Source organism: Paramisgurnus dabryanus, chromosome 6 (assembly GCF_030506205.2).
Source record: "Paramisgurnus dabryanus chromosome 6, PD_genome_1.1, whole genome shotgun sequence".
Lineage (NCBI taxonomy): Eukaryota > Metazoa > Chordata > Actinopteri > Cypriniformes > Cobitidae > Paramisgurnus > Paramisgurnus dabryanus.
Window position 1 is genome coordinate 40,044,405 of NC_133342.1, and position 24,822 is coordinate 40,069,226.

Consider the following 24,822-nt stretch of genomic DNA (forward strand, 5'->3'; position numbering starts at 1 on the left):
CCGCAAGTTTTATTTAATATAGTAAATTCAGTTTTTAACCCAAATTCAGATGTGCTCTCCCATCTCCCACCCATTACTTGTGAGACTTTTTTGGCTTATTTTGTCCGAAAGATCTCGGATTTTAAAACCACAATTTAACCCAGTTTTTTTTATCCTTCTGTTGTTCGGTCGTCATCCGTTACATTTGACCATTTTGAAATGATCTGCTTGCAGTCACTAGCTGAGGTTATCAAGCAGTCAAAAATAACTGACTGTTCATTAGACATTATTCCTGCTAAATTGATAAAGGAAGCATTTGATGATCTTGGCCGCAGTATTTTACTTCTTATATGATAGTCTTTTAACTGGAGTAGTTCCTAATCATTTAAATACGCTCTTGTCCAGCACCTTTTGAAAAAAACAAATCATTTGGATCCTGCTGTTGTATCTAACTACCAGCCAATCTCGAAGTTACCTTTTTTTGTCCAAGGTTTTAGAGAAGGTCGTTTTGAATCAAATAAATAGTATTTTGATTCAGAATGATATCTTTGAAGTTTTTCAGTCAGGTTTTAGGGCTTTTCACAGCACTGAGTCTGCCTTGATTAGGGTTTTAAATGACCTTCTGACTGCAGTCGACTCAGGGTCTTCAGCAGTTCTGGTTCTACTTGACCTTAGCGCTGCGTTCGATACTATTGACTAAAAATTTTAATTTCACGCCTAGAAAATGTAGTAGGAATTCAAGGTACAGCGCTTGCATGGTTTGAGTCTTCTCTTTTAAATAGAACCTTTTCTGTAAATATCGGTCGAGATTGTTCACAACCTGCCTCTCTGCTTAGTGGGGTTCCACAGGTGTCTATTCTCGGCCCAATCTTGTTTTCTTTGTATCTGTTACCCCTTGAGTAAATTTTTAGCAAGCATGGAATCCCCTTTCACTTTTATGCAGATGATATGCAAATGTATCTCCCTTTGAAAAAGAACAGCAGGAACCAAATAGAGTTGTTGTGTAACGGTATAAATGACATTAAATCATGGTTATCTAAAAAAATGTTCTTGCTTCTAAAAAAAAAGTCTTGCTTCTATCATTTGAGATTAATAGCGAAAGTGAAACCATTTATGTCCACTCTTGATCTCGAAAAGCTCATTCATGCATTTATATTTACAAGATTAGATTACTGCAATGCAACAAGTATATGTTGGCATAAATAAGACACTGATAACGCTTACAATTAGTTCAAAACGCTGCTGCGAGACTTTTGACGGGTACTCTTAAGCGAGACCACATTACTCCAGTATTGAGCTCTTTAAACTGGCTACCGATCGACTACAGAATACATTTTAAAATTTTTATTTTAATTTATAAAGCATTGTATGATATGGCTCCATTGTACCTGGCAAATCTTATTAAGAAATACGAACCAAAACAGTCCTTGAGGTCAGCTGACCAGCTGATCTTAACTACTAAAAGGACAAAGCGGAGAAGTGGAGATCGAGCTTTTGTTGCTATAGCTCCTAAACTTTGGAATGATCTACCCCTTTCTATCAGATTGGAACGTACATTTACTGCTTTTAAACATAAGCTTAAAGAATACCTCCTAACTTTAGCATTTAGTGGGGTATAGTATTTGAATTTCTAGGTTATCAAATTGAGGGGTTTTATTTTACTGTTATTTATATGTGGTGTTAATGATGTATGCTTTTATGATTATGTGTTTGTACAGAACTTGGTTCAATGACAAGTTGTGTTAAAGTGCTTAATAAATGAATAAATGAAATGAAATGATTCAAGCCCTGCAGCGGAATCCACGCCCTGGCGTCTTCCCCTGCTTTTTTCCGGATCTTTCTAAAAGAGCTGAATTTTCTAGAGCAAATTTTTTCTAAAAGAGCAGAGGCGCTTTGTTATAATGTCGCTTCGACATTGTGGCTCCTGCTGAGCTCCTTTGCCAATGGACTATTTTCAATCTGAGTGCGTCACCTGCCTGGGTCCCGGCCACGCAGAGACTGTGCTCATCGAGGCCGGCTGTGTCCACTGCGAGCGTTTCCTTCTCGCTGTGCTGTGCGCCAGCGTGGCCGCCTTCAGAGGCACCGTTTCCCGTGCTCCCCCGCCTAAAAAGCAGCAGAGCCATGAACCTGAAAGATGTCTTGATGACGAGCTCACGCCGGCTCAGCGTGCTCTATCTCCACGCCGTCAACTTGTTACATTCACCCACGAGGACCAGCACCCCTGCCGAGGTGCATGGTCTCGTTCGGTGGATTGGACGACATGGTGGAGCTGATGTCATCTGCCTCCGAGCCTCGGACGAAGATGCCCCTGCTACAAATGAGCCCAGCGAGATCCGTCCGCAGTCTGACTCGGAGCTCATCCGCATTCTCACCAAAGCCACCAGCAAACTCGGGCTTCAATGGTCTCGCCTACAGAGCCTGAACACAGCCAGATCGATGGGTGGTTCCTGCAGTCGGGGCGCCGGCAGCCGACTTGTCAGGGACAAGCTCCGTTCTTCCCGAAGGTCCATCAGGAGCTCACACGTTCATGGCGCGCCCCGCATTCCACTCATTCCAGCTCTGTCACCCAGGTGTTGTCAGTGGTTCACGGCGCGGATGAACGCGGCTATTCGAAACTACCTCTGCTCAAAGAATCTGTGGCTGCCCACCTCTGCCCGTCATCGGCCAGCGGCTGGAGATCCAAGCTGAACCACCCTTCAAAGCCCTGCCGTCTTACATCCTCGCTGGCGACCAAGTCTTACGCTGCCGACAGCCACGCCGCTTCTGCCCTCCATGCGATGGCAGTGCTGCAGATATACCAGGCAAAGCTCCTCCATCACATGGATGAGTCGGGCCCAGACCCAGCGACATTTAAAGACCTACGCAGTGTCACAGACCTGGATCTACGTGCTACCAAAGTTGCCACCAGGCAGTGGGCAGAGCTATGGCAAGCCTTGTTGTGCTGGAACGACACTTGTGGCTGAACCTGACGGAGATTAAGGACGCTGAACGCGTGATACCGGTGCCAAATCGTTACTTTTAAAACGGTTCCGGTGCCTAAACGGTGCCTAAACTGATGCTTTGAAAATAGAGTCACAAAAAGATGGTAGATGAAAGTACAGCATAAAACACAATGAAAATTCTTCTCTGTTTGTCATATTTTGTTTATTAATGATTTGTCTAAAGCACCATCATCTTTTAAGACCTGCAGTCTTGATTTCTTCTTTATGAGATTTTTGATTTGTGAATTAAATAAAATCTTCTCAACACTCCACTTTGAGCTCAGAAAAATGTTCTATGCTTGTTTGTTAATAATCTGTTAAATGATTGGTTAAAGCCTACGCAGCTGCCGCTCACAAAAAGATAAAGGGCGAGTTCTAATCGAAAGTGATCCTCCCTATGCCCTATTCCCTTCGAAGATCAGATCTCTTGATGAATAAACTCAAGAGAAAGTTGCGCATTTGTGTCTCATAGTGTGGCTAATTAAACACACTTGGTAAATAGAGAAATAAAATACAGCATCTTTTTCTCTTTATTTGGATCGACTGTTCATGTGACATCCTCTTCGTGAAGTTCCCTTCAATGGCGCAAAACGGCATTTGGAATTCACCCCAAATATTTTCTTATCCGCTTGTGAAACCATTCACGTTTTGACGCTTTCTGCATGTCTCAGCCGAAGTACTAATAAAAACATTAGTGAGGTAATACTTTTTATCAAATTCTCTGAAGAAATGTTACCATATTAGCAAAATAAGCTGCTGTCAGATCAATTGCAGGATTCACGCGCTCCTCTGAGGATCTCATTTTCCAAATTGTTCTTTAAAGTCAAAATATAAAAATAACCTGGACATATGTTCTTACAAAATTTGTATTATTAGGGATGTGCAGATGAGGATTTTTTCACATTTTAAACTTATTAAACACAGCACATATTTTAAATGAAAATATATTTGGCAAAGAAGTTCAAAAGTTGGCTACATTTAATCTTTAACATTAGATTATTTAATATTTCCATTTATTAATCTTTTATTTTTAAATGTTTGTTCATTATAAATTTTACCCGGCCTATAACAAAAATAATTCGAAAGCTCGTAGAACTCACCCGTATGTGTTTTGGGTGTTTATATGGTGCTGACACTTGTGATTCACGTTAAGCTCGTATATACAGGCAACTGCAATTCGGCGTCTCTCCTGCAAGGCACTTCAGTCCATTTTATGCACGGCGTGAGGGGATACGTTCCCCACAGCATCAGCTACTGACGCAATGCGAAGTGAACCGTATTGAAAGGGAACAATAATGTTACACACGTAACCCTGGTTCCCTGAAATAACGGAAACGAGCAATGCGTACCTGGCCGTGCTTAAAATGTCACGCAGCGAGAGTTATTTGACTGCGCACTTCAGTCGAATAATGGTGAGTTTCTGCATTCAACCCAGACTTATTAAGGGCGTAAACCCCGCCCCTTTCGTGTGCTCAAAGCCATTTGTCTGTAATTTTTACAGATGTTAACCAATAGGCTTCAATCGCGGAGTAAACAGAAGTTTCCCCATAGCGTCAGCTACTGACGCAATGCTCATTCCCGTTATTTCAGGGAACCAGGGTTACGTGAGTAACGGTTCTATCGATCACAGGAATGGGTCATTCTATGAAAATAGTGGCTTTCCTGTCCCAGCCCCAACCACCAGGAAAAACACTTAAAATTGTCAGATAATGACACAAAATATATCTTTTGTGTTTTAATTGAAGTGTTTTATTATTAATAAAACATATGTAAGACAGTTATATTGCAAACCATTTTTTATATATATTGTAGAACACGGTCAGTACCATGAAATTGGCTTGTCCCTCTGTCAGGAGTCGTGGTTTAGTGACATATTTTGAGTTAAAAAATATATTATTCTCCCCCTTTAAATGTCATAATACAAAGGGAAGTAGTACAGTTATTTAGTGGACTACTTAAAAAAATAAAATATCAACTAAATGTTATAAATAATTTACAGGGAATACCTGTCCCTCAATTTCATGTCACTGGTGTTATAATTTATAAAAACCACCACTTTGAAAAAAATCAACATCCTTGCCAACTTCTTCCTGGGTCAAACATTCATTGTAGGCATGGCTGTTTTGAAAAGCACATGGTGAGTGTGCACTCTCTCCTCATCTTTTAGCAATTTGAAAAATAATTTAATTCGAGGACTTAAGATGTGTCTTTGGTGTTACTACAGTTTGATAGTAAGGGGAAAGGAAATTTTATTAATATAATTTTTCTAATTGAGAAACGAGAAAACAACTGTTGTTATGTTGAGATATCAAGAAAATTAAGTTGTGATCACGAGAAAACAAGCAAGCAAAAATAAATATAGTACACAACCTCTCTCGGCTTCAAACTACCAAATTACTAATTCAGCAGCTCAACAACTGAGGTAATGTAATGAATCTACATGCTTATACTTCTCCGCCCTTTAAAGAGGGGACACAGATTGTGAGAGATGCTGCGGAGTGGGCGAAAAATCACGAAGTGGATATTTAGATGAGCGGTAACAAAACCTTTGACCGGGGTTCGCTGTTGGTGAGAGGGGCACCTCATCCGATTAGGGCAGAGGGGCAGTGCAGGGGCGTAACTATCGGTAAGCAGGGTAAGTGTTGCTTACGGGCCCGGACCAATCAGGGGCCCGCCCGACTGGAAGAATTTGATTGACAGTCGGCGGGCCCTATCACATATTCGTTTCTATCCGCTGTTCCCAGGCTTTCTCAAGGGTTTTCAATAGGCAGCCGGATGACGTCAAAGTTCCGCGAGAGCGATTTAAAAGCAAACTCCTCCGTATGGTTTCGCGAATCACTCTCGCTTGGAGCTGCTGTGTGCATCATGCCAACCAGAACTGATGCCCGGAAAACGCCTCTACAAATTATAATGTGGTTATAATGTAACGGTATAGCCTATAATGTAAGTGAGCATCTTTTATATGTATTTAGACCTAGGTGTATGTTTGTGTAGTCATAACAATGAGTAACAAAATGTTATAGTGTGCTGTCACCAGCAGTGTTTTTTCATATGTTATGGTGCGCTGTCACCGATGTTATGTTTTTGTTGTGGTGCGCGTAGGCTATTTCTGATTTTGTCAGTCATCTCATGTCTCTATTGGCGCTTTTCCATTGCATAGTACCCCACGGTTTAGTTTAGTTTGGGTCGGGTCAGCTCACCTCACTTTGGCGTGGTTAGCTTTTCCATCGAGTTTAGTATCACTTCGGAGTGGGAGGGATTATAGGCGTGTCGTTATATTTACGCTGCCTACTGCTGTGACATCATACACGTGAGAGCGTTGTTGTACATTCCCATACATTCATTTATTTCTCAGTCTGCCACAAAATTAAAATTGGCCACCACAAATAGATGTTGGCACATCGCGTTTATAACTACCTCTATCTCATATGACAGTTTCTGTTCAAACACCCGACCCGTGGCGTCAGTCGACAGCGCTCCGCTGAGCCTCATTCAAGTTGCATATAAGCATATATAATGCGGACGTGCACGTCGCGAATGTGCCGCCACAAACTGCAAGTCTGGAAAGAACTGTTATGGTGTCCTGGATTCTCAACCTGCGAATGTTTTTCATCGCTAAAAGGGTGTTTGGAAACTTATAGCAGAACACAGATAACAACATGTTTGCTTGAGACAGTGCAAGCTAGCAGTAAGCTAAAGCTAATATTTACATTATAGCGATGACGTGACGATTCTCTCAGACCAATCAGTGATCTACAGTGTTTTCGCGTCACGTTTGGTATCAGCTCGGGTCGCTTGGAACCCCAACCGAGGTGGTACGAAAAAAAGTATCGGGTACTACGTACTGCACCCAAGGGAAAAGCTCCCAAAAGTGAACTGACCCGACCCAAACTAAACTAAACCGTGGGGTACTATGCAATGGAAAAGCGCCATATGATCCTTTCCTGTCCCATTCATTATAGCCTGCTTGTGGACATTGCCTCATCACGTGCTGTAGTAAAGGGCCCGCCTTGATAATCCTGCTTAGGGGCCCGGTGTTGGCTCGTTACGCTACTGGGGCAGTGGCTCTAGCCACCGGGCCACCCCCCCTGTTCACGGCCCTTATTATGATACAGTGTTCGTATCCTGCAAGCAATTATGAATATAAGATTTTAATGTAGCTGTTGGCTTTTGTAACAATGGCTTTTGCTTTAGAGAATGTGTGTTATCATGTTGATCTCTTTCAATAGGAAAATTATTCTTCATTTGAATGTTAGTAAAAGCGTGATATGCTTTGCGTTGACGTGCTGTGTAGGGGTGGGGTCAAACTAAAGGATTACTGTATAGAGTGCTGTAATAGTGAGTTATTTACTGTAATACTTGACCATCTGAGGTGACACCAGAAGTGTATAGTTGTGTATAAATACAAAGAGTTTAGAAGGAAGGATCCTACATTGAGGTAAGAAAGTATCATTTACACTGCAAAAAAAAGACTTGCTCACGTAGTATTTTTGTCTTGTTTTTAGTACAAATATCTACAAACTCTTGAATTATGACGCATTTTCTTGAGGACCAAAATGACCTAAAAAAAATCAAGTTTAAAGACAAAAAATTAAGTGAATTTGTGCTCAAAACAAGCAAATAATAATAATAATAAAATAATAATAATCTGCTGATGGGGTGTGAATTTTTTTCTTGAATCAAGAGTTTAAGAAAAAAGTAAGCTTATTTCATAATTTTTCCCACCCCACTGGTAGATATTGTGGCTGTTTAAAGCAAAAATGTACTTTAATTTTATATTTTTTGTCTAAAAACTAGACTTATTTTCTTAGATCATTTGACTTATTAAGAATATTCATCTTAATTTAAGATTTTTTTTTATATTTGTACTGAAAATAAGACAAAAATACTAAGTAAGAAAGTAATTTTGCTGTGTACTGTATGTCTGAAACTTTTTTCATATTTGATTCACTGAAAAAAATGACTTTCTTACGTGGTATTTTTGTCTTGTTTCCAAATATCTAAAAATTCTTAAATTAAGATGCATTTTCTTGATGAGCAATAAGTCTAGTTTTAAGACCATTGGCAGATATTTTTTGCTTGTTTTAAGCACAAACTCACTTAAATAAATATTTTGTCTAAAACTAGACTTATTTTTAGGTCATTTTGCTCAACAAGAAAATGTATGTTGATTTAAGACTTTTTAGATATTTGTACTGAGAACAAGACAAAAATACTAAGTAAGAAAGTCATTTTTGCTGTGTTTGTGATGTAAAAAATTCAAAAGTATTTTTATAGTCTCACAAAGATTGCAAAACCGGGGCCAGTGTTTAAACTCACATGTGCCACACTAAAATAAAGCAATAAACCCCAAGAAGCAGTGGGTTACCAGTGCATTTTATAACAGCTAAGGGGCGTTGTTAAAACCCCCTTAGCTGTTATAAAATGCACTGTAACCCCACTGCTTCGAGGGGTTTATTGCGTTTATAAAACGATTACTTTATATGCATAACGTTAGCGGGTTTTATAAAATAAAACACAAATAAGTTGTAATTATATTAGTACAAATATTACTCTTCCGCCAAACAAAGTAGTTCCTCAGAATCAAGTGTGACTGAAACAGAGCGCAGTTCACAACCAACACAGATGCATCAAAGACACAATGAAAATATGATTTAAGACTGTGGTGTTTATTTTATAAATCACCATTCATCTAATTTATACATTAACATTTATATTGTGCAACTGTTGAAGTGATGATCAAATATGCTTGGAAGCATGCTGAACTCTTTCCCCGGCCGTCAGCGTTTTTTTTTTAAGTTGCCACCCAGTTTTAGTTTAATGGCTTGCAGAAAAATTATCTTCTTTAAATAAACATAAAATATCAAATGAAAGAACAGACCATCCGCTTTCAAACAAAAACAAACAAAAAAAGTTTCATCCTACCTCCATTTGTTCTCTTATCACCTCTCAAATTTTTTAGCTAAAAGCGGAGATAATTCCATTTCTGTGAAGAACTTATGTAAGAGATCAGATTCAAAGCCATCAAAACCATAGACCGTAAAAAAATATGGACGTAGTGTCCGTGACGTCACCCATTGGCTTCTGAAGATCGTTTTTTAAGCTTAAAGTAGGCATTGCCTGCCGTCGCCATCTTGGCCGCTTGTCACTCGCGGAAAACCGAAAATGGGTAAAGAGGCGGGACATGGGTGAAGCTGAGGTTGCTGGATGCTGAAACCACGCCCACATATCGCGAGTCTAGTGACAGTAGTGGCTGTTCAACCGTCACTCAAGCGGCCATGCCCTTAATTATGCAAAAGTTTAAGGCTTAAGATAATTTAAACGGATGAGTTACAAAAAAATTCACCCCCCTCACAGTTGTTATGAAGAGCAAAATTAGCTATATAGACCAAAAACTATTTTTGTACCAGGCTGTAAACATATTATTTTCTACTGTAAATTTGGGCATTTTTAACATGGGAGTCTATGGGAACTGACTCCCTTTTGGAGCCAGCCTCAAGCGGCCAGTCGATGAATTGCAGTTTAAGTCACTTCTGTATTGGCTTCATTTGAGAGATCGGAAGGTTGCCCCTCGATCAAAACTTACACGCTGTGTTTTCAGTGTTGAGTGAATGCGTCAGTGTTTAAGTTGGGTAAGATCACCACCCAGTGGAGAATAGCGGAAGTATGAATTTGAGTTAGAAACTCCTCAGACAACGTTTTCTCTTTATCGACGAGAGGACACATTTATCTGGATATCGCCATTAATTGTGCAATTGTAGACAAATTAAAAATATGATTAAATATGATAACTGTGGTGTTTATTTTCATAAATCAGTACGCAGCAATGGTGGCGCAGTGATACTTATGTAATGTGGTCTCAACCGTGAGGTTACCGGTGTATTTTATCATGGCTTGGAACGCGTTTAAACCAATCAGAATGAAGAACCTGGGCTGGGTTTCCCGATAACGATTAAACTTATTACTTAAGAGCGCTTTCTACGAGCTACTTAACGAACATTTGTTGTTCATTTACGTGCATTTCCCAAAGATGCACGTGAAACGATCGCTCGCAGCTGGGTTTTAAGTGCTACTTATGAGTCGCTATCCGTTTGTCAAGTGCTGAAATGTCACCAATAGAATGACTCGAATTTGTAGCAGAAGCTTGTTTAGGCTAATGATCTTTAGCCGATGTGCACTAATATTTTTTATATTTTTATTATTGTTCAATGACCTTTTAAATGTTTTAAAATTGTTCACAATGAAATATTATTTTCCGTATTTAGTTAGGACTCGTCCCACTGCAAAATGCCTTCTACATTTTATCTTATAGTTTAGACTATTATTATTATTTGTTTTTTATTATCTATGTTTATTTATTATTAGGGATTATTGTATTGTACCATAAATATTTATTTGGTTTCTTTAATCAGATGCCAGATGCCATACCCTTCAAAACATTTTTTTTTTTTTACTGTAGCCAGATGAATTATAGCAGCAATTGGTAGGAACCATTTATCAATTTGCTAGTACCAACTTTTACCAAAATTGTACCAAATACGTTTTCCTTCTTTATTAATTTATGTTTAGTCATTTAAATTTTATTTCTCGTTTGAATTTTAAATATATTATATTAAAGTAATTTAAACAAATAAACAAAGAAAACCCCAATAAATAAATATAGCCTACATTTAAAACATTACATTATCGTTATTGCAGGAGTGCATTTTGCTGGTTGTCCTGCAGGTGACCTTGTAACACTGCTGTCTTACGATGCACTTATGAATGAACGATTACTCCAGAACACTTGTAGATCTACGATGATTTTCAAGTGCTACTTAAGCTACGAAGCTTTTGGGAAACGGCCCGTAATTCTAAGATGATTCGTACGATCGTTTTTACGATCTACTTAGCCTTACGATGCTTTTGGGAAACCCGGCCCAGAACTGCCCGTTCTATAACAAAATTTTTACAAACTTGCAGTTACAGGGCAAAGGTGTTACAGTAGTTACACTGCAAAAAATGATTTTCAAGAAAAAAAATTCTTAGTATTTTTGTTTTGTTTTCAGTAAAAATATCAAAAAATTCTTAAATTAAGATGCTTTTTCTTGATGAGCAAAATGAAGTCAAGAAAACAAGTCTAGTTTTTTGACCAAAAATATCAAATTTTATTTATTTTGTGCATAAAACAATTTTTAAAAGAAATAAAAATAATTTTTCTTGAATTTAGTGTTTAAGAAAATGTTAAAGATTTTTTGCTTACCCCATTGGCAGATTTTTTACGCACAAAATCAATTAAATTTGATAGTTTTGTTCTAAAAACTATACTTATTTTCTTGGGTCGTTTTGCTCATCAAGAAAAAGCATCTTAATTTTTAGATATTTTTACTGAAAACAAGACAAAAATACTAAGAAATTTCTTTCTTGAAAATCATTTCTTTAGGTGTACAAGGCAAAATATGGTTTGTAAAAATACATTAAACAGTATGACACGTCGGCATAATTATAATGCTGATCCAGTCCCGATATTAAGAAAAGCATAAGAGAAAAAAAATAATACAAATGGAAAATACAACTCTCAAAACTGATGTCACTAACATCCTTATTGTTTTTATTTTTAAGCTCACTAATAAAACCCTGTGTGTCTTCTGAAAGCTGTGTGAAGTCTGTCCATCACATTTGAGCTTACTGTACAAAAAATACTTTTTTGTACAGTTTACAAAACATATGTAAAAAAATCATGTAAAAAATTCATTGTTGATCTTCCTCTCAGCGTGCAGTGATGGTGAAACATCAGCGGGGAGCTGTGACAGCAGTTATGAACATGAGTTTGTTTCTGCTGCTTCTGCTGTCAGGTTGGTGTCATCATTTAAATCTTTTTTCACAAGTATATGTGTGCACATGCATATATTTAAACATCTTCATTTGAACAGGACTTCAGTGCAGCGCTTCTGGTCTTTGGCAAGTGTATCAGTACATAAACATAAATATGACATGGACAGACGCTCAGAGTTACTGTAGAGAGAGATACACTGATCTGGCTACTGTAGACTCGATGGATGATGTGGACACGATGTTGAATACAGTGAATGATGGGTACAGTGGATCAGTCTGGATTGGACTGCAGAAGGGAACACAGAGTAATTGGGTTTGGTCAAATGGAGAAGATAACATTTCATACATTCCATGGTACACAGGAGAACCTAATGGTGGAGAAGATTGTGTTTACTCTAGCAATTATGCTTGGAGCGATTATTCATGTGGAATCGTATTATGGTTTATGTGTTACAACGGTAAGTAGTTTATTGACTGTGTTTACATTCAGTTAAACTGAGAAGAAGAGCTGAGATCTGATTTTTATTTTGAATCTCTATATAGAAAGAACTGGATATGTCAGAATACAATCGCCAAAAAACTGGACAGATGCTCAGAGTTACTGCAGACAGTATTACACTGATCTGGCCACCATCCACAACTTTGATGAGCAGAACCAACTATATGGAGCTGTTCTAGATTCCTGGGAATCGGTCTGGATCGGTCTGTACAAGGAATCTTGGCAGTGGTCTGATCAGTGGAACTTCACCTTTAAAAACTGGGCAGCAGGACATCCATTCATAAGTTCTGGTGACTGTGCTGCCATGTCAACAACTGATTCTGGGAAATGGGTTCGATACAGCTGTGACCAACAGTACCCTTTCATCTGCTATGGAGGTGAGTTTAACAAATCATTTACTTATAGCTGCATACACTTTTCTTGTTTGAATCACATGCAGCAAACACACATAACAGTTACAAAACGTATAAATTTAATGCAACACGTTTTATAAAATCATCTGCCAATTGCATAAATATAAAATTACTTTATGAATCACAAACAATTGTGATTTGTGTAACTGTACTGTAAGAGTTTTGTTCCAAAAAAAGATATCAACATTTTTTTAATTTTTTGTCAAAACATGTTTAATATTATGTTATCATGTTTTTATTGTGTTTTATTATATTACTTGTATTTTTTTTAGTTATGAAGGCTTAAATCTAAACAAACCAACTGCAGTTTAATTGATATAACTTTTATTTAAAAAAAAATGTATTAAAAAATGCTTTGTTTTTCTGTAGAGTTAGTTAAAAGACAGACTGTGAGACTGAACTTGTCCAATGATGGAAATCAAAACATGAATGATCCTTCGGTACAGACTTCCATTCTGAATGAGGTTTGTCTCTGTCTAATATAGACTGTCTTAGTAGATTTATTCATGTTAATGGCTGTGTCTGTAATTGCATAAGGTGAAAGTAGTTACTGAATCAGATGAAGACTGTTTAAACAGTATAGTATACTATAGTTTCAACATATAATACATATGTGGCGTAATAAATCTGCCATGTTGATACATCACATGACATATGTCACCAAACAAAAATGTTAGTTATTAACTTGAATGACATTAACTCTTTCACCGCCAGCGTTTTTAAAAAAAGTTGCCAGCCAGCGCCAGCGTTTTTCATGATTTTTTACCAAAGTTTAATGCCTTCCAGAAAATTTTCTTCTTTAAATATATAAACATACAATATACCAAATAAAAGAACAGACCCTCTGCTTTCAAACAAAAAAAAACGTTTCATCCTACCTTCAGTGGTTCTTTTGTAATCAGCTTTTGAATATGGGTAGGTTTCATCAAAAACACCACATTTTGAGCAAAAAGCAGAGATAATTCCATTTTTGTGACGGACTTTTCATAGAGATCCCATTCAGAGCTATCTTTAAAACAGACACGGACATGCAGCAGCTTGCCATAGTGCAATACTTCCGGGTTTAAAAAGTTATCCACCTGGTGGATAATAGCAGTATTGCGGAAAGACGGAAAATCTCGTCAATGGCGGGGAAAGAGTTAAATAAGCGCAATTTAACCACAAAAGACAGCTGTTTAACATATGGATTTGCATTTCAGTAAAGACGCGTTACCACTTTTGGACATTTTTGAAAAAACAACACCCCTCCACCTTCTTCTTCATTGGATAACTCCTCTCAAGGGATCACGGGATAGCAAAGTGTCCATCGATCTTGCCAGAAGTAGTAGTAGATGGTCATCCGGGTACTTTTCGCCTAGCCTGGCTCCGCCCTCCTACGTGCTTTTTTCATTTCGCTTCAGCAGTACGTCTGGGATGGCTCTATAGAAAAATCTGCAGGACCAATCAGCAAACAGATGGAGGTGGCTAAGAACGATGACGTTGAGGTCGTGCGTCAGTTTGAGTTGTAGTTCAGTAATGGCAGCGGAGAAAGACGTGAGAAAAGCTATTCGGTCCATTGTTGCAAAACTGCCGAATAGAAGTTAGAGCCGGAGCAAGAACCAGGTTTGCTAACTTTTGTTTGTCTGATTATTCTGACTTGTTGTTTCCGGACGGTTTCGGTGCATGATATACGTCACGACCACATGTTAGCGATTGGCTTTGGCAGATCCTGAGTGACTCTGGGCAGATCCAATAGTTTTAAACTTCAACAATGGACCCTCCTTAACGGAAGTAACGCTTTGCAATGGAGCGTGGCCAGACTCTCTGTACAAATGAAATGAATGTACGAGAGTCTGGTTATACCAGGCTACTTTTCGCCTACTTGAATACTATGAATCAGACATACTACTTGCCTCGCCTACTGCTTTTTGCCAACTATATGGAAGTAGGCGGTTTCGGATGCAGCCAATATGTTGGGATGCCCATCCACTTCGTCATTTAAAGTTACTCTATCCAGTAGCTCTCATTCATAAATCCCAACAGTTATATTAAATCTTTACACTAATAAAATAAAGCTGCTACACCGTGCCATATAAGACCCATTTTTGGCTGTAAAGTAAACCTTTGTACCTAAAGGGTGCATATTAGTACCTCAAAGGTAGATATTGGTATTATAGACGGTTTCAGCAGTAACAACCTAAACAAGCGGCTGTCGCGGTCTGCACGTAACTTCCGGTAAACTCCGCTAAGAACAGATAACAACAAAGTTCTTTAAACGTAGTTTATTTATATAACAAGCACAATAAAAACACATCGATTACATAGGAAACCAAAACATTTGTTATTTTCGACGAGGCATTTGTTCAAGAGATCAGTTTAGCAACTAGTCAGACCTTTAAAAAACGAAACCGGAAGTAAAGTTCGGATCTAGACGTGTATCGCGTCAGCGCACGTGCGTCAGATGAAACACTCTATAAAGGTACAATCTGTATCTAAGGGCGCTTACATACTTAACCGGACCAAAACGTACTCGAGTTTGATTGTCTCCACTCCCCCGGTGGTCTGCACTAACATTATGCTTTATGATTCGTACCCGAGTATGCTTACGTCATTAAAAGATCTAATTGTTTTTTTTTTAAATAGAAGATATATGTGATTGATTTTATTGTAATTCAGAGTTTTGGGCTTATTAGGTGAATTTGAAATCAAGCAGGGGTGCGTTTCCTGAACAACGACGTAAGTCGCTGCTGAACCAACATAGTACGATGTATAGTTGGAGAAACTAACTACCTTGTCACAACTGTTTCCCAAAAGCATAGTAATTTTGTCCCACATTCGTCGTTTGAACCATGTTGGTGATGATGTCACGTGGGAGGTAAAGTACTAATTAATCTGTTCAAATCGATTTAATGTCAGATTATTGCTGTAAATATCATATATTGCATCAGAAGAGACTGATTTTGTTAAAGTGATTTAGTTATATAGTTATCTGTTCAAGATATTCAATTTATTGTAAATAGCTGTCGTTCAAACCACACAAGTTTGTGATGCAGCTTGCGAATGTTCGTTTGAACTATGGTTTCGGGAAACACCAAATCCTTGAACATTGTTAGTAACGACGAAACTTACGACAGTAGCTGGCGAACGATGCTTTCGAGAAACTCACCCCAGATCGATTGACATATGACATTAGAGCAACACGAGAGCGATTGCAGAGCAGACTTCTCCTAATATGTGCCCCCGGACCACAAACCCAGTCATAAGTCGCACGAGTGTATTTGTAATAGCCAGAAATACATTGTTTGGTTAAAATTATAGATTTTTCTTTTATGCGATACATTATTAGGATATTAAGTAAATATCATGCTCCATGAAGATATTTTGAAAATGTCCTACCATAAATATATAAAAACTTTTATTTTGGATGCAGTATTTTAAAAGTTTAGTTGATGCAGTTGCAAATTAATTCATTTGGACAACTTTAAAGGAGCATTTCACCCGTAGAAACATTAATCTTTATTGAAAGTGTGTCTTATTTGTAGTCGAAATGTAACATACATTTAGAATTTGGTGCCTATTTGACAGAGAATGGGTGTTTGTAGTCTCACCCCCTCAACAAAGATATTGGACTTCCTTCTTTCAATGATGCAAAATGATGATTTTTACATCATTGAAAGAAGGAAGTGCAACACTGAAATCTGTATTTCTCCTGTCTCAGCGGCAACTGAGAAAATTATGCATGACCATTCAAAAACATGACTGGGGTTCTAACTATACAAAGCTTAAAGCAAATGGGTGAAGTGTCCCTTTAATGGGGATTTTCTCAAAATGTTTGATAACACTTTAAAATAAGGTTTATTAGTTAACATTAGTTAACTACATTAATTAACATGAAATAATAATGAACTGCACTTATACAGCATTTATTAATCTTTGTTAATGTTCATTTCAACAATTAGTAATACTTTATTAAAATCTTGTTAACGTTAGTTAATGCACTGTGAACTAACATGACCAAAATTAAAAGCTTTATTTCTATTAACTAACATTAACAAAGATTAATAAATACTTTAACAAACGTATTGTTCATGGTTGTCTCACAAGGTGACGATCTTTTCAGGGGCGGAACCAAAGTTAGGAAAGTTTGGTTCCGCCCGGAAGGTTTCCCACCGGGCCGGAAAAGAGGAACACCGGACTTCCGGTAGTGCCGCGAGAGGGAAAATAAACAAATCGAGCGCAGCTGTGTCTAGTTAGGAGGAGCGATCGATGATTGGAGGACACGCTAAATAAAAGCACGACTGACACGAGAGGCGAGAGAGACGGGGGAAAGCTCCTCTGCCAAAGGCAGAAAGAGGACACGCACCTTTTGAAGAGCCCGCAGGCTCTGTTGATCCGGGCTGCGGAAAGCGCGCGGAGAGAGGACAAGAGCCACAAGAGGCGAAAGAAAGGCAGGACGTGAATGGATTAAAGGAGCACCCCGAAGAGAGCAGTGGTTGTGTGCAGTGTGAAGCGCTGTTGTTCGTATCTTCCAGTACGTTGGCCGTAGGCTGTTTATCTCTCTCTCTCTCGCTGGAGCTTACATGACTGTGTGGACTTTGGACACCTTAAAGGTTGAAGCAAGATTGAACACATTGGATGCTGAGACGAAATACTGAAGAGGGAGTAAAGAAAGCGTGAGTGAATTTCTGCATGGAGAACCTGGAGATGTATGATATTGCTGTATAACTCTGTTAGGAGGAGAGACGCCCTGAGTGTGAGACCGAAGCGATCGCCGAGGGAATGAGAACAAAGGACAGTTGGAGCTAAAAGTGATGGTATCCGTGAGTATAACACACTGAGCTGATTACACATTGTGTGGACTATTTGTTTTGAAGCGATTATTCTCTGAGTGAAGGAGGAATGCCCTACCCCTAGATTAGCGTGGTAGGAGAGCCTAGAGGGCATTTGGCTGGGGCTAGCCACGGCGACGTATCCGCTGACTGAGCTGCAAATACCACCACCGAACAGACCCCGACGAAGTGGAAAAAGGTGGGCATCTTGAGTGTACACTGGAACGTGGTGGGTGAGTCTTTGTGCTGTGGAACTTTCACTTTTGACGTGGTGCTGTGCATTGCTGTGTATTGCTGTGTGTCTTGTCAGATAAAACCCCCGCCTTCGTACGCCTCATCGAGGGAAAACCAAAGAGGCTTCAGTCTCAGTGTGGCCATTAAATATATGTTGTGAGCACATCCCAGGTAGAGAATAACAGTGTGCTGTCCAGAACGATTCCGGTCTCTGACATTGGAGTGGGTCTAGGAGTGGCGGTGAAGTACTGGAGTAGTACAGTGGTGTGAGTACGAGTCACTAGTGTGGATATTGTCATCTGTGTGATACTTACTGTTGCAGAAGAGAGGAGTGGAAAATCCCGTCTGTCCCGAGGGCTCGTCGAAAGGGCGCCCCTGTCCTGTATTCGAACGCCTAAGGAGGGTGAGGAAAGGGCAGCGCTCGGCCCGGTGAGACAGTACGACGTTTTCCCCCTCCCTGCAACCACCGAGCTCGTCGAGAGGGTTTGTCCCCGACGCCACACGAGAACCGTTTGCTCCAGCTGACGTATCGAAGACCTCCTTGACGTAAGTCCGCCCCCCCCCCCTGTGTAACCAAATCTAATATATTCTAGGATCTGTTTGTGAGGAACAAGGAACGTGCTGAGTAGAGCTGGAACGAGTGAACGCCACGGAAAGGAACCGTGTGAAACCCGTACTTACTATACGCTGTGTCCAGCAGAGAGGTGAGAGCAAACCAAGTCCAAGTAACTGTGCCTCTTGTGTCCCAGCTGTTGCCTGTGGAAAGAGAAGAGAGAAAACGAGTGAGTGACACGAAAAGGAACTGTGTGAAACCCGTACTTACTGTACGCTGTGTCCAGCAGAGCGGGGAGAGCAAACCAAGTCCAAATGACTGTGTCTCTGTGTCCCAGCCGTCGCCTGTGGAGAAAGAGAGAGAGAGTGAGCGACACGAAAAAGGAACTGTGTGAAATCCAGCCTGGGAAGATAACGAGAGCCTGAAGAGGCCGTTATTTTAAGTTCCCCTTCCTCCCTCCCCTATTTATTATTTTTAAGTAATTTAAATAAAATGCATTTTAATATTATGCTTACCTTGTGTGTCTGGTCATTGGGGTGGCTTTGGGAACCTCCTCGAGGTGGAAAAAGGGGCGTGACCTTATTAACATCTGGGTCCACCCCTACCTGTGACAGTTGTTCATGTTAGTTAATACATTAACTAATGTTAACAAATGAACCTTATTGTAAAGTGTTACCATATTTTTTATCTTATTTTTATCATTCAGTTGTATTTGTTATAATCAGACTATGTGTGGCGTGTGTGATATATACTGAATAGCTCAGTGGTAGAGCATTGCGTTTGCAACACAAAAGGTCATGGGTTGGAACTCAAGTACTGATTAAAATGTATAGCTTATAATGCACTGTTGCTTTGGATAAAAGTGTCTGCCAAATACATAAATATATAATATTTATTGTTAATGCCATGATTTTTTTAACAGTTTTGTTTATTTTTTTCTGACCTACAAGATAAGTGAAAAGCTGAAGATCATGGGGCTGAATGGCTTGAAGAATATAAGCTGGAGAAAGGATGAAGTTGGAAAGGTGTTTCATCTGACTGCAAATTAAAATGATGTATGTGAATATATTAGGAACTAATCATCAATGTAATTCTGTAACTTTAAAACATACTGTACTCAGAGAATATTAAATAAATTATGTATCGTCTTTCAGAAGAACAAAATTTGAGTTATTTAAAAAAATGTCCTGGCTCTTCCAAGCTTTGTAATTGTAGAAAACAAGAAGCTAATTATTACAGTTTATACATTTTTTAAATCGTATGGATTACCCTAAAAAGGCATTTATTTATCCACCTGGAGCTGTGTTGATTACTTTTGTGAAGGATGTATGTGCTTTATTGGGCTTGAAAGTCGTGGACCATGTTTTTTACCATAATAAAGCTTTGAAAAGCCAGGAAATTTACTCAAATAACTCAATTTGTGTTCATCTAAACGATGATGGACATGTACCTCAGGCCTTAGGCTTAACGGGGTTAGTCCACCAATCACTATTGACAGCAATAGACAAAGTTATAAGATGAGTTTGACTTTATGTGGCGCCATAAGAATTGCAGGCGGATGATATCAAAGTACAGTGAGAATGATAAGCAGACTCCTCTTTATGATTTCTCGAATCACTTTTGCCTTGATGTCCACCGCTTGTAAGTCCTTGAAGAAGCTTAGTCTATATGATGAACAGCATTCAAAACTCTGCAGCTGACTGACTTTAAAAGTGACAGTGCAGGACATGATGCAGGTAATTTGAAATGATTGTAATGCATTGTCAAAATAAACTTGGCTTTGTTCTGTGTATCAACGTCATTTCCAGACAGAACATATTTGCTGCTGGTGACTCTGTTCAGACACTTTGAATGTGTGTGCACGATAGTCAAGTTAAAATTTTTAAGCCAAACAGCAAACAAAACTGGAGTCATTAAAGTACCTAAAGTAAACTGTCTGTAAATCTTGTAAGTCATCTACACTTTATTTTAGTTTTCAAATCATAAAAACATGATGCATATTTATTGAAGAATTATCCAACAATTTAATTATTCTGCTTAGTAGTTTGTTTGTTCAACTTCCAGTAGCAGCTGATTTGTATGGATATTTAAGATATATAAGGCATTGCAAAACATAATATGAATATAACCATCGTTTATATATAACTGTATACTGTCTATTGGTTCAGGAAGAAAATACATGTTCATACCCAGCTAAAATAAAAAACAATAAAAGATACTGATGCTTATTTACTGAAATGATGTCTAGGTGTTCATCTGTAGTTTTTTTTGTCACGGTGATCCGTGTCATGTTTTGTGTCTGTTCCATGAATCTCCTCAACCACCACCAATGTGCAGCATCCACCTGGATGATGTGACGGCAGCCATATTGCGCCAGAACGCCCACCACACACCAGCTTATTAGTGGAGAGGAGACAGAGTGATATAGCCAATTAGTATGAGGGATGATTAGTAGGCCAATGGGCAAGTTTGGCCAGGATGCCAGGGCACACCCCTACTCTTTTTTTCGAAGGACATCCTGGGATTTTTAATGACCACAGAGAGTCAGGACCTCGGTTTAACGTCTCATCCGAAAGACGGTGCTTGTTGACAGTATAGTGTCCCCATCACTATACTGGGGTGTTAGGACCTACACAGACCACAGGGTGAGCACCCCCCGCTGGTCTCACTAACACCTCTACCAGCAGCAACCTGGTTTTTCCCAGGTGGTCTCCCATCCAAGTACTGACCAGGCTCAGCCCTGCTTAGCTTCAGTGGGCAAGCTGTCTTGGGCTACAGGGTGATATGGCTGCTGGCTATAACATCATTTTAATTGTTACAAATAGCAATTTCCTACATAACCCCTTTTTTTTCAAGAAACCAGTTATTTATTTATTTTTCTATAAACTTTCAGATCACCATCATTCAAAATAAACATATACCACAGCATATGATCTACGAATCGCTTTTGCAGGGTTGGTTGTGTGATTGTTTCGTTGTCTTCCATTCTCTTTGCTCTGCTTTCACAATGTGCTCGCTGAAGATGATGAAAGCTTTGGTCACTATACACGGTTCGAATCATTCTGGAAGTTGAGCTTCAAGCAAGATCTCTCACTCGTTGTTCTCCGTTGATCTCCGTGAATAGCAGTCGTTGTTTGGGTTTGTCTCCAGTGTCCTGATCCGTGGCAGAGTGGTGCTTTAACCTTAAGGCATGAATCCACTGTAGCTGGTTGTCAATCAGAACTCCCGTCTTTGCAGAGGTGTAAAGAGTAGCTGAAAGCCATAGTTGAGTAAAAGTACAAATTCCTTACTGTAAAAATTACTCCACTACAAGTTACAAGTCACCAATTTAAATACGACTTGAGTAAAAGTATTAAAGTAACCCAATTTAAAAGTACTCAAGTATTTTTACTCGTACTGAATGTTGGCTCAAAGATGCACTAGTCCTCAACACAAAGAGACATTGTAGGTCAGGGCAGTGAAAACTAAGAAAGTTTATTTATGAGGTTTTATTTCCTAATATAAGAAAGAAATCAAACACCACAAAATTTTGACCTGGCAGAACAAACACAGATTAAACATAGTCATAGTCTTCTTTTCACTAAAATTTAATTTAGTTTTAGTCATATTTTTGTCATCTGAATTGATTTAGTTTTAGTCTAATTTTATTCAACTAAATGCCATGAGATTTTGGTCTAGAAATCTACATAAAATTTAAATGTGCCATGCTGAAAAATATATAGCCTAACTTTGTGATATAAATATATGGTAACACTTTACAATAAGGTGCATTAGTTAACATTAGTTAGCTACATTAGTTAACATGAACTAATAATGAACTGCACTTATACAGCATTTATTCATCTTTGTTAATGTTAATTTTAACAATTACTAATACTTTATTAAAATCTTGTTAACATTAGTTAATGCACTCTGAACTAACATGAACAAAAAATTAAAGCTTAAATTTTTATTAACTAACATTAACAAAGATGAATAAATAATGTAACAAATGTATTGCTCATGGTTTGTTGAAGTTGGTTAATACATTAACTACTGTTAACTAATGAACCTTATTGTAAAGTGTTACCACATATTCTTATATAGGCCTATCCTAAAAAATATATAATTTTAATATTTTAAAAAAATCCCAGTAAACTAAAATTACACTAACAGAAATATGATAATGCATATTAAAAACGTGAAGTTGTTCATTTGAAAGATTAATTGTAAACACATGTAGTATGTAACACCACTCTCTCACATTAAGTGCACTACATTTCTTCCGTCATGCATCCCTCTTTACAGTAAATACATTACAGCATACTTGATTAAATGTGAGGACAGTGAAATTGTACACTTATTATCAATCTTATAATGTACTTAAGTTACTCGGGCAATCAGTACAGGACCTCGCTGGTTTATATAGTAAGTTATATCAAGTTATGTAACTCAGGTTAGCTGATAAAGTAGCATCAGAGTATTCAAACATTTGTGCTTGCCTTTGAGTTGCGGGATGACCCTCCTGCAATCGCGCATCACTTTTGTTTTGATTGTAGCATCACAAGTTTAACAAAGGGTCCCTTGACTGAAGCAAATGTGATATGTATCCATATGTTTGCTCTTTATCTCTTCTCTCAGACCAGACGCAAACTTTTCTCTACAATTTATGACATACGCAGCACGCAGATGTCCCGCTACGGTGGCTCAACGCAAGCTATTCAGCGTTTGACATCAAAGTACCGCGAGACCAGACTTCTCCATATGCATTTGATTCGCTCTCGCAGTACTTTGATTTCATATGATTGCTCTGCGCAGGGCCAAATGAAGTCCCTCAGTTGTGTGTGTGCGTGTAACCTCGCAACCACAGATTCTATCCATCATCACCCGCTGACACTTTCGTCTCGTTTTTATTTGACGAATAAACAATGTAGCGAGTAACGTTAAGTGTCATTTCAAATGTAGTGGAGTAAAGAGTACAAATACCCAATCAAAAATGTAATTTAGTAGAGAGTAAAAGTTGCTTATATTTTTGATACTCAGTACAAGTACAAAGTAGCCCAAAAAATACTTAAGTACAGTAACGAAGTACATTTACTCGAGTACTTTACACCTCTGCGTCTTTGTCACAGCCATGACCGTGTCTGGGCCGAGGTATTTTGGCTCTCATACCCTCGTGGGCTTCAGGCTCCTATTTAGAACAACCTGTCCTGGAGCAAATATTTAATTTGGGATATTAAGATGCCAATCAATAGACAACGCTTTAGCTAAGAGCTATGTTACTCTGGACACAAAAGGTGTTCCGTTGTCGGATTCAAATATTTTCCGTATGCCAAAACGAAGAATAATTTCCTTTTGTCAAAAATTTTAACTACAGTTTGCGGATCCTCTTTACAAAAGACATTTTAGATTTCCAATCGGCGACATGCGTGTGAAATCAATCTGATCATGTTAAAAAGGTGCCTCGGGGTGTGGCAACACATCTTTTTTGTTTTTCGAGGCGGGTTCACATTTTCACAGGTTAGACATGAGTTGAAAATCTAATTTGTTGGTTTTCTTTATCTGCAATATAATAAAATAGATTTATTGCATGAGTCACCTTTGTATTACTGGTATGTGATAGATCATGGTAATATCTTATTAAAATTACCAGTCCCGGTTTTGGGAGTGCTACTCTCCCTCTCTCGTCTCTCATGACTCCCTTTTCATTGCTCCAATGTTCGAGGTCAGCCTGCGTCGGTTGACTCTGTAAAAATTTTATGTCCATATCATATATGTTAGTCACTTGCACAGCCATAGCAAGGTCTGTTTTGACATCATACTTAAATAGTGATTTAATTTGAGTTTGAGCTGCTGCTTTGGCAGCCTCATCTGCTTTTCTTGTTTCCCACAGATCATTTCCTGATCCATGACCTTTTACTTTCACTATTGCCACTTCAGACAGTAGCTGTACTGCTTTTGTGAACCGTCTTATCAAATTTAAATGAATTATATGAATTTTAAATGAAAAGGACTTACCATCTGTTGTCTTAAAATCTCAGGCTTCCCATGTTTTTACAAAATTTAGAGTAAACATATTTAGAGTTGTGTAGATTGTGGCTTTTTTCTTTCATTAGCTCACAAGCTCGTATTAGAGTTATCAATTCTTCAGCTTGTGCTGTGTTGTATTTTAGAGCAAAGGCTTCAATAACCTCACCAGTATCCAACATCACAGCATAACCACAAAGGTAGACACTGTCCGATGGCTTTGCATATGAGCCATCCATATAGATCTGACCCCCCCCATCTAGGGGCGAGTCCATTTAATCGGCCCTAGAGAAACAGGAAGTGGTCAATTCAAAATGCAGTTATGTTTTAGATCGTGCTCAGTCATGTCTACCAGTCCCAAAACTCCTAGCAAAAGTGTAATTAATGTTAAAAGTGGGCTGGATTGTTACATTTTTGGTTGCCAACAGCGTAGCCTCATATCCAGATCGCCTCTGTGCGTCCTGTGTTGTGTAAAAATGTACCTACTTGATATAATGTGTAGAGTCATTGACTGTGACAGCCTCGTTCTCTCAGC

The 24,822-nt window shown here is 38.6% G+C and overlaps 1 protein-coding gene across 1 annotated transcript; it reads left to right on the forward strand.

The window, feature by feature from the left end:
* Positions 1-11,584: 11,584 nt before the first annotated feature.
* Positions 11,585-20,107, forward strand: LOC135767143 (macrophage mannose receptor 1-like). Its single transcript, XM_065276775.1, has 4 exons — positions 11,585-12,232; positions 12,318-12,650; positions 13,056-13,150; positions 19,232-20,107. Exons 1-4 carry the CDS (start codon positions 11,929-11,931, stop codon positions 19,328-19,330), a joined length of 831 nt encoding a protein of 276 aa, XP_065132847.1. The 5' UTR covers positions 11,585-11,928; the 3' UTR covers positions 19,331-20,107.
* The last annotated feature ends 4,715 nt before the right edge of the window (positions 20,108-24,822 follow it).

Coding starts and splice junctions, on each gene's coding strand:
- LOC135767143 (XM_065276775.1), top strand. CDS start 11,929: ATGACATGGACAGACGCTCAGAGTTACTGTAGAGAGAGATACACTGAT. Junction 12,233..12,317: donor ATGGTTTATGTGTTACAACG/GTAAGTAGTTTA, acceptor ATCTCTATATAG/AAAGAACTGGATATGTCAGA. Junction 13,151..19,231: donor AGACTTCCATTCTGAATGAG/GTTTGTCTCTGT, acceptor CTGACCTACAAG/ATAAGTGAAAAGCTGAAGAT.